The sequence below is a fragment of the Staurois parvus genome, unplaced genomic scaffold, assembly GCF_062004578.1.
Source record: "Staurois parvus isolate SC_StPar_1 unplaced genomic scaffold, SC_StPar_1.0 ptg000463l, whole genome shotgun sequence".
Taxonomy (NCBI): Eukaryota; Metazoa; Chordata; class Amphibia; order Anura; family Ranidae; genus Staurois; species Staurois parvus.
Genome location: NW_028318259.1, coordinates 1162598 through 1175782, shown reverse-complemented (window position 1 = coordinate 1175782; position 13185 = coordinate 1162598). Strand labels below are relative to the sequence as shown.

The following is a 13185-nucleotide window of genomic DNA, read 5'->3' as shown; positions in this document are numbered from 1 at the left end:
TAGTAAGCAAGATGTCACTTGTGACATCATTGCTTACTACGTGTGAAATCTGTGAATGATCACAGAGGTCACATGGTACAAGGCTATTCACAACAGCCTTGTACCATGTGACAAGCTGTGACCAATCACAGCTCACTCTGTATTTCTCAATGACTGCAAGAATGCAGACAGAGAGAAAGAGAAATGATTGCTTTTACATCCTATATGGGTGTAAAAGCAATCATTGTAAAAAAAAAAATAAAAAATCTTCATCACCCTCCACAAGTAGTACAGTGTCACCATGGTGACACTGTACTGCTAGGGTGACAGTATGTAAAAAAAAAATAAATAAAAAATAATAATATAAAAAAATAAAATAAAAATGTAAAAAAAAATGTTTAAAAATTATAATTTTTGGTTATAAACTCATTTGTTTTTGGTTTTTTTTACTAAAAAGATAACGAAATACATTTTGGCAAAGATTTATGATGAAATATTATTTATTTGCAAAATTTTATAAAAAAAAACACTTTTGTTCAAAATTTTTGGACTTTTTCATTTACATAGCAAAAAAAATAAAAATCCCAGCGGTGAATAAATACCACCAAAATAAAGCTTTATCTGTCGCAAAAAAATAGTAAAAAATTAATTTGGGTACAGTGTTGCATGACCGCGCAATTGTCATTCAAAGTGTGATAGCGCTGAAAGCTGAAAATTGCCCTGGTCAGGAAGGGGGTAAAAGTGTCCGGTCTGGAAGTGGTTAATGAAGTGGCCACAGCTATAGCGCCAGAATGTAAAAGTGTTACCCATAAGAACGTTTATGAAGTTGGCACAGGACTGTCAAAGAGCTGATTCACACATGTGCGGTGCGGATTGAAGATCAGGTTTCACAGTAGTTGTTCACCGGTTCCGGTCAGGTTTACATCAGGTTCAGGACAAGATTAGCTCAAGATCTTATCCTGTTCACACATATGCAGTTTACAAACAGTTCCTATAGCCAGTAATCCGCACCTGAACCTGAAGGCACTGTTCAGAAATCGGACATGACTCTTTTTCAAACAGCACTGCCAAAGCACCGGACATATGTGAACAGCACCATAGGAAGCGATGTTATTTCATGTCATGCGGAGTGGATGCGGTTGAACCCACAACAATCCGCATATATGTGAACAGGCACTTATAAGGCTATAATGCCAGAAAAGTCTTGCAAATACTTTGACTCGACCTTCATTATTTTACGGCAGATACTTCCATTTTCAGCAGCATTATTAAAAAAAATTATATGTTAACCGCTTGCCCTCCACCCTATAGCAGACGTAGTGCTACAGGGAGGCGCAAAATCATAAATACGTGATTTGCATTTCGAGGAGGGGGTTGGGGCGCGGTGCTACTGGCTGCTAGTGATGTCAATTATTGGGTTCCAGCAGGCGATTCTCGTCCGGCACTCGGCGATCGTTGGGGAAAGCTGACAGTAAACAACACAGCTCTCTGCTATCAGCAAGGACATGCTGCTTTGTATCTCTCTGCACAGCATGTCTCTCTAGTAAAACAAACACAGCACACAGGTAACCCTTTGATCGCCCCAGATGTTAACCCCTTCCTGCCCAGTGCCATTAGTACAGTGTTTATTAGCACTGATCACTGCATTGGTGTCACAGTCGATGTCAGTGGCAGTTAGTCAGTCCCCCCCCCCCCAGTGTCAGAATGCCCGCCGCAGTCCCGCTATAAATTAAATAAAAATCCCAGTACATATACCGCCATTTGTAAACGTTATAACTTTCGTGTAAACCAATTAATTTACACTTACTGGGATTTGTTTTTTTTTTTAGCGAAGACATGGCGCAGAATACATTTTGGCCTAAATTTTTGAAGAAATTTGATTTTCTAAATTTTTTTATTGGATATGTTTTATAGCAAAGAGTCAAAAATATGTTTTTTTTTTTTCTAAATTGTTGGTCTTTTTTGGTTTATAGCACAAAAAATAAAAAATGCAGAGGCGACCAAATACCACTGAAAGAAAGCTCTGTTTGTGGGACAAATTTCATTTATGTACAGCGTTGCATGACCGCGCAATTGACAGTTAAAGTAACACAGCGCCGTATCGAAAAAAATGGCCTGGTCAGGAAGGGGGGTAAATCCTCTGGAGGGTGAGGGGTTAAGGATTAGTTCAGCAATCTTTCCGAGATGCTGGTGAGAAATGCAGGCCATAGACGGGCCGAAAACCGGCCGTTTTTTTAACAAAAAAACAAACGAAAATTCGGTTGTTCAATAGGCCGACGTTACCACCAACGGAAAAAAAAATTGGCCGATTTTCGTCCTGTCTACGGCCGGCATTTAATTACTTCTGTCCCTGCAGAGAGCTCCGCTATTATATTTGACATTAAAAAGTATTGCGGTTGCAACATTGTATCAATTTCGGATACAGATGTTTTTATTCTTATACAAATAGATACATTGTTGCAACCACAATACTTTTTCATGTCAAATATAATAGGGGAGTGGAATAATTCTTCTTTTTCTTGCAGGTCACAGCTCATGCGCAGTTTTTATATCGGTAAAAAGATCTGCCGATTTGCCCATCATTGCCGCGAAAATCGGCCGATATTTGTTCCAACTTTGCCGACTAAAAAAATGTGCCAAAATCCAGAAAAACGGCCAACCCATTAACTGTGCGAAAATCGGCTGATTTTTTTTTCCGGCCGAAAAATTTGCTGATTTTAGACCCATCTATGGCCTGCATTACACCACTTGCTTCTCATACCTCTCAGGTGTCCTGGAGGCGAGGTATCTGTACTGAGCTTTCAAGTCTGTTGACGTGTCGTAGTCACTATGAGGCTTTCCTATTCTCCTGCTGAAATCTTATTCTGTTTTATAGAGTACAGTAGGGAATGGGGACAGACCAAGGTGAGCAGGAAAAGAACTATAAACCGAGACCCCAAGAAGGAAACCAACTAATGCCTCCAAGTGAATATCAGTTTTAGTCGGAATAACCATTTCAACACATTTCATTAATATGGTATAGCCAGACAGACGTTACAGAACAATGAATAACCCCAAGTTCATTTGTTTCCAGGAAAAGCAAAACAATGAGTTATCACTGATTTCATTCTAAAAATGCTGCCTGTTGGTCTGTTAGGCTTCCTTAATTTGAGTTAGCAACCTAAGAGAAGCATGTGGCCAGTGAAATCAGAACTCCCGATCTACCTTATTGTTCAGCATGAAAGCTATTGCATAAGAGTTATTTATTATATTTCTATTAATGATTTCCCTTTGGGTTCAACCAAATATTTTGAATCTGAATGATGACCGCCGTGAATCACAGCTTTTTTTTAGTTTTCTTACTAGAGGTCTCCTTCAATGGATACACTATAGAGAAGCCAATTGTGAGATTTCGGTGCAGCAGATTACATCTCCACCACCCCTAACATAAAAACACAATGATAGCTTTAGTCTGCTGCAACTAGACTCCAGCAGCAGTTGGACCCAACTGAGAATTCTGGCGGCAGTTCACCACGGGAGTTCCCAAATGATATTAGAAGCAAGCATGTGATTCAACTGACCAATAGCAACACAGAAAATAAATATAAGCTTTGGGTGTAATTGACCTTTAACCCCTTCACGCCTAAGGGTAAAACAAATCTTAATGCCCAAGCACAATTTTACAACTTTGACCTGTGTTAGGAAAACCGTACAGATCATCACAACTACTTTGTACATCCAGGTAAATTATAACGCGTTTTTTTCAGGACAAATTGGGCTTTCATTTGGTGGTAAATGGTAATGGATAGCTCCTATTTTTTTTTTATTATCAAAAGGAAAACTAGCCCACAATAGTAAAAAAAAATAAAAATAAATATATATTTTTTTTAATTTAGCTGTGTGTTTTTTGTTACTACCATAACCCTCCATCAAAGAAGGACCCAAAATAAATTTTTCAACTCTTGACAATCGCAGCGATACCATCTATGTGTATATTATTCGTACCAGTAGTACAGCCCACAAACAATAGTGCACATTTTGTTTTTTGTTTGTTTTTTTAACCTAAAACACACACCAATTTAAAAAAAAAATTAAATTCCTGACCTTTGACCCTGACCCAAACATTAACCCCGACACTGAACTAGATCAAACCTTGATCTAGGTATTTTTTCTTTTTTTTTTTAAATATCTTTTTTTTTTTAACAAACATTTTTTTTCTCTATGGAAGGAGTTAGAGAGACAAAATGTCTCTCTCTCCTCTATTCATAGAGAAAAACAAGAAAAAGGGGGTTGGGCTACACAGTGGCTGATTGCTGTGATAGCCAATCAGAGGCTATCACAGCGATCATGTGATTTGGAATCGGGAGTCCAGGGTCCCGATTGTTAGAATGGGACCCGGGGCTCTCAGTGACACCCCGGGATCTTTGTGCTGGGAGCGCGCTCCCATCAGAAAGATAGGTATGCAAATATGTGGACCCACAGAAAAAAGCCCAGTTTTGTGAGACCACATATATCTGTGACTGTCGGCATCAAGGGGTTAAAGAGGGACTGCTGCTTTTTCCATTCAGAACAGAGTGCCAATGGCTGCACACAGCCCACCACCCTGCCACACTCCCTCACCATAAAGTGGGACTTCAGACTATGGGGGAGGCATATAGTGTGCCCTATGTGACAATGACCAGGCTACAACACTGTCATGTGGGGGGTGCAATGTCATCATTCCCGTCTAAGCTCCGAGACCAGTGAAATACTGCTGAGAGAAGCCACCCGGGATGCCTGGGGTGCCAATTCTGCTAAAAGGGGAAAGTGACAGGGTCTCTTAAAACAGTTAAACACCATTTCCTATCTCAACTTTAAGCTACGGTACATGTATCCATTTACTCACATCAGTTCCACTGCCCTCTTTGCTGGGAGATGAACTTTGACCCTTTGGCTCAGTGGGGGAATGGCTTGGCTGTACCACATCTGGTAAATTGGTGTACCCATTGCTGTCTGCATGGAGAAGATTTCTTTCTTCTTCCGGCGTCTGACAAAAAGACAACACAAAGCAGCAAATTAAATTGCAGAGAAATGATGGGGGTTGCAGGACATTCTGGGAAGAATTTAGGTGTCTTAGATCCTAAAGTACACTGGTCATGACAGACTATAGATGCTGCCATTGGAGGCCACATCTTCTGAAATTGTTAGTTGCCTAGTCAGTGACCTTGAATAAAAATAAGGCGTTCTGACTTTCATTAGCTGCATATTTGATTTGGGTCTGGATAAAGGTACTTATATAGCGCCAAAGGGTATGCTCAGCGTTGTACAGTAGCAAGGGGGACAGAACATGAGACAAGACAGTAACAATACAATACATGAGGGGATCGAGGGCCCTGCTCTTTTGAGCCTACAATCTAGGAGGGAGGGGAAGGTGGCACAGGAGGGGATGGCTGTTAGGTGAGGTCGGGTGCTAGGTGAGGATGAAGAGGAGGGTTTTCAGGGTGCGCCTGAAGGTGAGGAGGGTAGGTGACAGTCTGATGGATTGGGGTAGGGAGTTCCAGAGGATGGGGGAAGTCCTGGAGAAGTCCTGCAATCGGGCGTGGGAGGAGACCAGGGAGCTAGAGAGTAGGAGGTCCTGTGAGGAGCGGAGGGCACGGGTAGGGTAGTATTTGGGTATCAGGTCAGTTATGTAGTTCGGGGCGGCATTCTGAATGGCCTTGTAGGTCAGGGTTAGCAGCTTGAACTTGATGCGTTGGGCAATCGGGAGCCAATGAAGGGATTGGCAGAGGGGGGAGGCAGATGTGGAGCGGTTGGTGAGGTGGATGAGTCAATTGCTGAGTTCAGGATAGACTGGAGTGGGGATAGCGTTCGTTTGGGTAGGCCAGTGAGAAGGGAGTTGCAGTAGTCCAGGCGTGAGATGATGAGGGAGTGTACAAGTTGTTTGGTGGTGTCTGGGGTGAGGAATGTGCGTATCTCGGAGATGTTGCGGAGGTGGAGCCTGAAAGATCTAGATAGCAGTTGGATGTGGGGTAGGAAGGAGAGGTGGGAGTCCAGGGTGACACCCAGGACTTTGGCATGTGGGGTGGGAGAGATGGTGGCAGCCAAGCAAATACCATCTTCAGAAGAAGCAATGGCAGCCTTGAGTCTGCCATATACTTGAAAGTACATTTCTGTGTGTATCTATAATGAAATGATGTGTCTAAAATGTGCTCCTTTATAACTGGGGCAGCACTCCTCAGGGTCAAGGCCACACTATCTTTTATTCCTTGCATAGGAATGATGGGGGTTGGACTGGACAGATGGCATTTGTCAATGATTGAATCTGATCAGTTAACCAGTTAACTATATAAATGTAAGCTGGGACTGTCAATTTCTCACTGGGTGCTGTAAATGTACTTCATGTTTTTGCTTGGAAATGACAATAAAAAGATTGAATATAAATGTAAAAATGTGCATAAAAACCAAACAACAGGACTGCTCACCCTCTGAACAATCATGGTTCCATCACCGTATGAACTGTCTGACGTACTGCCCACCAGTTCCTCCACATCATGGACCACCATGGTACTCACACTATCAGTGTCTGCATCACGCCCGTTCCGGCTGCAACACAAGAAAGGTGAAAACAATCATTGTAAGTGCTGGTAATCCCCCGGGCCAAACGATGGATGCCCCAGCTGACACTCAGAGCAGACATGTAGGCAAATGTGACGTGCACCTGACCTGCAGTAAAAAGAGGAGACGGTCCATACAGTTGGATGCAGGAAATCAGAAGGTTTGTGGTATATTGTACAACACGGATCAGCAGATAGGTGGACCATATCTTCCTCTTGCCAAAGCTGCGATTGAGCAGTGTATCATGTCATGGATAGAAGCCCAGGCAGCAACAGCAGAGTATATACTGTGCATTAGTTTGCATTTGACCTCCTCCTAAGCTGCACCAAGCTGCTGTTCCATTCTCATTGATTTGTAAGTTAGAAAAGCAGTTCCGCCATGAACAAAAGCCCAATATGTGACACCACTGTGCTAACTTCTGTCAACATAAACGCAACTTGAGATCGTCTTAGAGGCCACTCACGCCTGTCTGATCTGGTGCGTTGTTATAGTAAAGTCAAACTAAACCAAAAAAAAAAAAAAAAAAGCTTGCCTCCACTTTCGTGATGCAGCGGTTACATCCCATGCCAGCTGCTGTCATCTTCTCCCCAGATACTCCCGAGTGCTGGGTTTTCGACTATTTGATTGGCTGTTAGGGGTATAACATCACCCCATACGTGTGCATAGGAGTCAGTCCTTCTGGCACACCCGGAGCGTACTAGGAACACACGTTGAGCCATACGTGCGCAGCTTAGTGTACATACAATAGACGAATGTGTACCAAGTGTTTATTGCAGAAGAGACATGCTATGTTCCTTATGCAATAACAGAGCTGAACTGTTTAAAGTGATAATAAAGGTTTTTTGTTTTTGCACAGATCAGCCCTGATCATTTTCTCAGGTCTCCTGCCGACTAGCCTAGTGCCCCCATAGCAAGCAGCTTGCTATGGGGACACCCGAGCAAGGCTTGCTCCCGAGTGCTGCTCTGTGTCCATTCACACACAGAGCGTGACTCAGCCCCGCTCTCTCATTGGCTGTGACTGACAATAGCAGGAGCCAATGGTTACTGCAGCTGTCTCGTCCAGTTAGGAGGGAGAGATCCAGGAGAGCCGAGGCTCTCATGCACGCCGCTGGATCAAAAGGGGGCTTCGGCAAGTTTTAGGGGAACAGGGGATGCTGCTTCACACAGGTTTTTCATCTTCATGCATAGAATGCATGAAAATAAAAAAGAAACCTTGAGCCTTTACAACCACTTTAAGTTCAGTTCAACTTTAATGTGTGTTCAGTTATAGCGTACCTTTAAGGTAGGAAAAGAAAATAAGCAGACAAACAGGATTTTAAATGCAGGAGTGACGTGCTTCGTCTTTTCTGCATTAAAGCTACTTACCTGCCTGTCTGCCCCTGTACAGCACGTGCGCACCTCACTGCACAAATTCAGCAATGCCGAAGATGACACAACTCTTGCGCACGCGTAGGAGAGGCATCTTCTTGGTCTGGTCCAATGACAACAGCTGGTGATGGAGACCTGGAAGCCAGCCGCTCAAAAATGTCAGCAGTCGTCGGGGGAGTTCCAGGACTGCGCATCGCTGGATTGAAGGCGAGTATAGTTCCACTTTAAGGCAGCCTATTCCAATTAATTCTACTTCACCACGACGAAAAAAAAAAAGGAAACAGATACCAGACATGTCAAGGTTTAAAAGTGTGCATGCCTGTGAAATGGTGACAAACTACAGTACCTAAAACTGTCTACACTGAAAATCTGTAAAGGCTTTTAAAGCATCACCTGTTGAGTGGTTAATTAGGGCCTTGGAATTACTGCACTCACTCCGTTTGTGACAACATCGCCATGTGTGGAGTAATCATTGTTTATATATGTGTGCCAGACCTATGCACCCGCTCTCATTTACGTCTGCGCATGGGGAGGGGGTGCTTTTATTTTTTTTAAACACTTTTTTTTTATCATTTAACTTTACTATCATAAAGGGGCAAACAAGCCCCTTTGTGATAGCTTTGGGCAGTGACAGGTACTCTTTACGGAGGCATCAGGGGGTCTATTTCTTCCCAGTGCTGTAAAATGATCTTTAACGTGACAGCCAATCACCAGCTGAGAAAAATGCTACCAGGATCATGGGGGCAGCCACAGTCACAATCCTGGTATTAACTACTTTCCGTCAGGACGTTTATATACATACGTCAGAGGGGAAGCGGTTAAAGAGGATCTTCCAATATATGTCAAATATTTAATTCAGCCGCAATAAATGTTTATATGAGGGGGGTTCAAGTCAAAGCAGCACTTCTGAATTTGAATAATAAAAACAAATTTCGAGGAGTGGAAATTGCACTTATTTTTCTACATACTCCCCTGCTACATTTATACACTTATCCCAGTGTTTAACTAATGCCTGGAAAGGTTTGGCATAGAAAGATTTGTCAGTACACCTGAACCATCCTAGGACAGCCGGCTTCACTTCGTCATCATTGTGTTCACCGTTCCCACAGACAGATTCACCTCTTGTGCAATTTCATGGCAGGTTATGTGATGATTATCCAGGATCCGGAGTTCCATGCGCTGAATGTTCTCTGGAATGACTGCTGTGGGCTGGGAACCACCACGGCCGGGATCGGCACTGACTAACGTACAGTGGGGAAAATAATTATTTGATCCCCTGCATTTTGTAAGTTTGCCCACTTACAAAGAAATGGACGGTCTGTAATTTTTATCCTAGGTGTATTTTAAATGATAGAGACAGATTATCCATCAAAATCCAGAAAAAACACGATACAAAAGTTATAAGTGAAGTTGCAGTTCAGTGAATAAAATAGGTATTTGATCCCCTACCAACCAATAATAACTCTGGCTCCTACAGACTGGCTGTGTGCTCATGTGGTACATAGAAACTTGGTGAGAAGGGGACAACTGTTGGAGCGATTATTTGCAAATGGAGGAAATACCTAATAACCATCAATCGCCCTCGGTCTGGAGCTCCATGCAAGATTTTGTCTCATGGGGTAAGGATGATCATGAGAAAAGTGAGGGATCAGCCCAGAACTACACAGGAGGAGTTTGTGAATGATATCAAGGCAGCTGGGACCACAGTCACCAAACAAACCATTGGTAACACAATACGCCGCCATGGATTGAAATCCTGCAGCACCCGCAAGGTCCCCCTTCTCAACAAGGCACATGTACAGGCCAGTCCGAAGTTTGCCAATTAACATCTAAATGATTCAGAGAAGGATTGGGAGAAGGATTGGGGTCAGATGAGAACAAAATTGAGCTCTTTGGCACTAACTCGACTTGCCGTGTTTGGAGGAAGAAAAATGCTGACTATGACCCCAAGAACACCATCCCTACAGTCACGCATGGAGATGGAAACATTATGGTTTGGGGCTGTTTCTCTGCTAAAGGTACAGGCCAACTTTGCCACATTGCGGGGCCAATGGATGGGGCCATGTATTGTAAAATCTTAGATGAGAACCTTCTTCCCTCACCCAGAACACTGAAGATGGGTCTTCCAGCATGACAATGACCCAAAACAAACCACCAAGGCAACAAAGGAGTGGCTCAAGAAGCAGCATATTAAGGTCATGGCATGGCCTAGCCAGTCTCCGGAACTTAATCCTATAAAAAATTTATTGAGGGAGATGAAACTTTGAGTGGCCAATTGACAGCTAAGAAACCTTCAGGATTTAGAGAAGATCTGTAAAGAAGAGTGGACCAAAATCCCTCCCGAGATGTGTGCAAACCTGGAAACCAACTACAAGAAACGTCTGACCTCTGTGCTCGCCAACAAGGGTTTCTCCATCAAGTCATGTTTTGGGTGGGAATCAAATACTTATTTTACTCACTGAACTGCAACTCTTTTTATAACATTTGTATCATGTGACTTTTCTGGATTTTCGGTTGATATTCTGTCTCTGGGCCGTGACATGTGCGCCGCCTATCACCTACCCTGTAAAAATAATTGCTAAGAGAATTCATGGAAAAAGTCGCTTACGAGTGACGGTCCATGCAATCGCCAAGGGTTGGATACGACTGAATGGATAGTGAGAGAGATTCTGTCTCTATCATTTAAAATACACTTATGATAAAAATGATAGACCCTTCATTTCTTTGTAAGTGGGCAAACAAACAATCTGCAGGGGATCAAATAATTATTTTCCCCATTGTATGGTCATCTTTGAAACGATTAGACCATTGAAATGTCTTACTGCGGCTGAGCGTCTCATCATCATATTGTGCTTGCAATCGTGGGTTTTACGCCTTCGTTCACAAGAAACGTCATCACCACACGCTGTTCCACGCACGCACTAACACTGATGTCTGCCATCTTGATTAACAGTCTCTGGACTGGGCCGTGACATGTGCGACTTGAACACCCCTTGTATATTATCATAAAAACCCAAAGTTACTAGTGCATTACGTCCAGAGATATCTACCTCCCAACTGCTGCCATCTTGGATCCAGGATTATTGGGAGAAAGCGGTTACTTCCTGATTGCCATAGCTGTCCCCACCCCTGATGACACACAGCTAGATGTCATGCATGTGCACATGGAGATCTAGCTGGTCATCATTTTATTTAGTGGTTGCTGGATGACATCAGGTAACATAAGGACTATGCCATACTTTATAGCAGGGGTGGGCAACTGTGGCCCTCCAGCTGTTGTAGAACTACAAGTCCCATGAGGCACTGCAAAACTGACAGTCACAAGCATGACTCCTAAAGGCAGAGGCATGATGGGACTTGTAGTTCACCAACAGCTGGAGGGCCACAGTTGCCCACCCCTGCTTTATAGAATGAAGAAGGCATGAAATTTCACAATGTCTTGGCAAGTTCATGAGACTTCATAACCTACTGCCCGGCAGCCTTCTGGGATGTGAGGTGTGGATATACTGTAGGTACCCCTAGGCAAGAAAACCAATAGCTGGGAAGAGAAATCCAGATAAAATAGAAATATTGCATGCGATTTAGTAAGAGAGAGGGTGAAGGAAGAGAAAGGCAGGAAGTTCACTTCCTGGTAAAAGACCCACTTTAAGGAGACAATACTGTCTGCAACTGTATTTCCTACCTGGCGGAGGAGCTGTCTCTGCTCTGTTCCTGCCTCTCTTGATCCCCTTCCTCATCGTCCTCATCACTGCTATCTATCTCGTCGCTAGAGGAGGAGTAATCCAGAGCCTTTTTGGGAGGTTTGGGGACATCTTCTGGGCGATCTTTCACTAATAAGTGGTCCTGAGGCAGGAAACAACATAAAGATACTTAGTATAATTTGGAAAAAAGCAACAGTCTAAAATGACAAAAAAAAAGACAAAAATAACAAAACATAAAACCGCAGAAACAGAGGAATGATGACGATATGATAATATTGCACACCCAGACCAATTGCAGTACACCTTAAAAACAACTCCAGCCAAAACGCCATGCAATGAGACAGGAAGTAAGTGAAAATCTCCCAAAATGGAAACACACAAAGCAACCTAACAAAGCTTTTAACCCTTTCCAAACTATAGCAGTAACAAGTTTTGGTTGTCATCCACTGCAATAAAACAGGCTACACATTTATTGAATTCATCAAACTATTGCTCCAGAGAATATGTGCATAGAATTCCCACCTGGGGCTTCCCTGCTCTGACACATTTTACCCACATTTTACCCTAGATCAGGCTAATGCTGGCCATACACGGGTCGAAATTAGACCGATTTTCCGTCCGAAAATCGGACCTAAGAATAATTGAACGATTTTCGCTGTTAGTAGGTCAATGGCACCGGCCGATTTTCGTGGTTCCTCCCCTTTTCGGTGATCGGGCATGTTGGAAAATTTGTGAAAAACTACCGATTTTCGACTCAATGATGGTCAAATTGTACGAACGTTTTTCCGAAAAGAATATGCGCATGAGCCGTGACCTGGAAGGAACAGAAGTTTCACCTGTTATATGGGGTGAACTTTATGACTCAGTCGGCCGATTTTCGAAATCATTGATGGCACCATCGGATTACCGGGCGAACGACATTTCCGATTTTTGGACGTTCGGAATTCGACCCACTGCATTAGGCCTCGTACACACAATGGGAATATCGGATGAACGATCGTCTGTTTTTGTTTTTTTTTGCATGCTAATCTCTTACTGAAAATGAAAACTAAAGCTACAGAATACAACTTTGGAAGCGATGTAATGTATTGTAAAGTATTATTTCATTTCTGAGCATGTGTGGTCTTGGTCGATCAGTCTTTTTCGAACGAATAATGTACTGAGAATGAATGAAAATCGTTTGCTCTGGTATCGTACGAGAAAAAAATGTCATGCTTGTCCCTGCGGATAATTCCACTATAACGGTTGTAATCGTCCCTCGACAGCTGTGTACTAGTGAAAAGATTATCGGACGATTGCACTGAAAGCAGTACTTTCTGTCTGATATTCTCATTGTGTGTACGAGGCGTTAATTGTAGAGCAGGGTGACCCCAGCAGGGACTTCTATGTGCATGCTCTTCACAACTAGGGGGGAGCTTGGGCATCCTCTGAACTCATCTCTAGCCATATTTGAACTCTATTTTTTTTTTTTTATTCCAATTCCCACTCTGCAGCTCACTGAGGCGGATGGAGAAGAATGACACGGCCTGCAGCTGACTGGAGTAAAAGAAAAGCACCAATTCAG

At 43.0% G+C, this 13185-nt stretch overlaps 1 protein-coding gene across 4 annotated transcripts in view; it reads right to left on the bottom strand.

The window, feature by feature from the left end:
- Window positions 1–13185, bottom strand: part of MINK1 (misshapen like kinase 1) — a 277145-nt gene that overhangs the window by 21090 nt on the left and 242870 nt on the right. For all 4 annotated transcript variants that reach the window (XM_089688956.1, XM_089688959.1, XM_089688957.1 and 1 more), the window contains 3 exons: window positions 11603–11763; window positions 6420–6540; window positions 4844–4984 (listed from right to left, as the gene is read on the bottom strand). In XM_089688956.1, the coding sequence (XP_089545082.1) occupies window positions 4844–4984; window positions 6420–6540; window positions 11603–11763 (423 nt within the window). The remainder of the gene's footprint in view (window positions 1–4843; window positions 4985–6419; window positions 6541–11602; window positions 11764–13185) is intronic.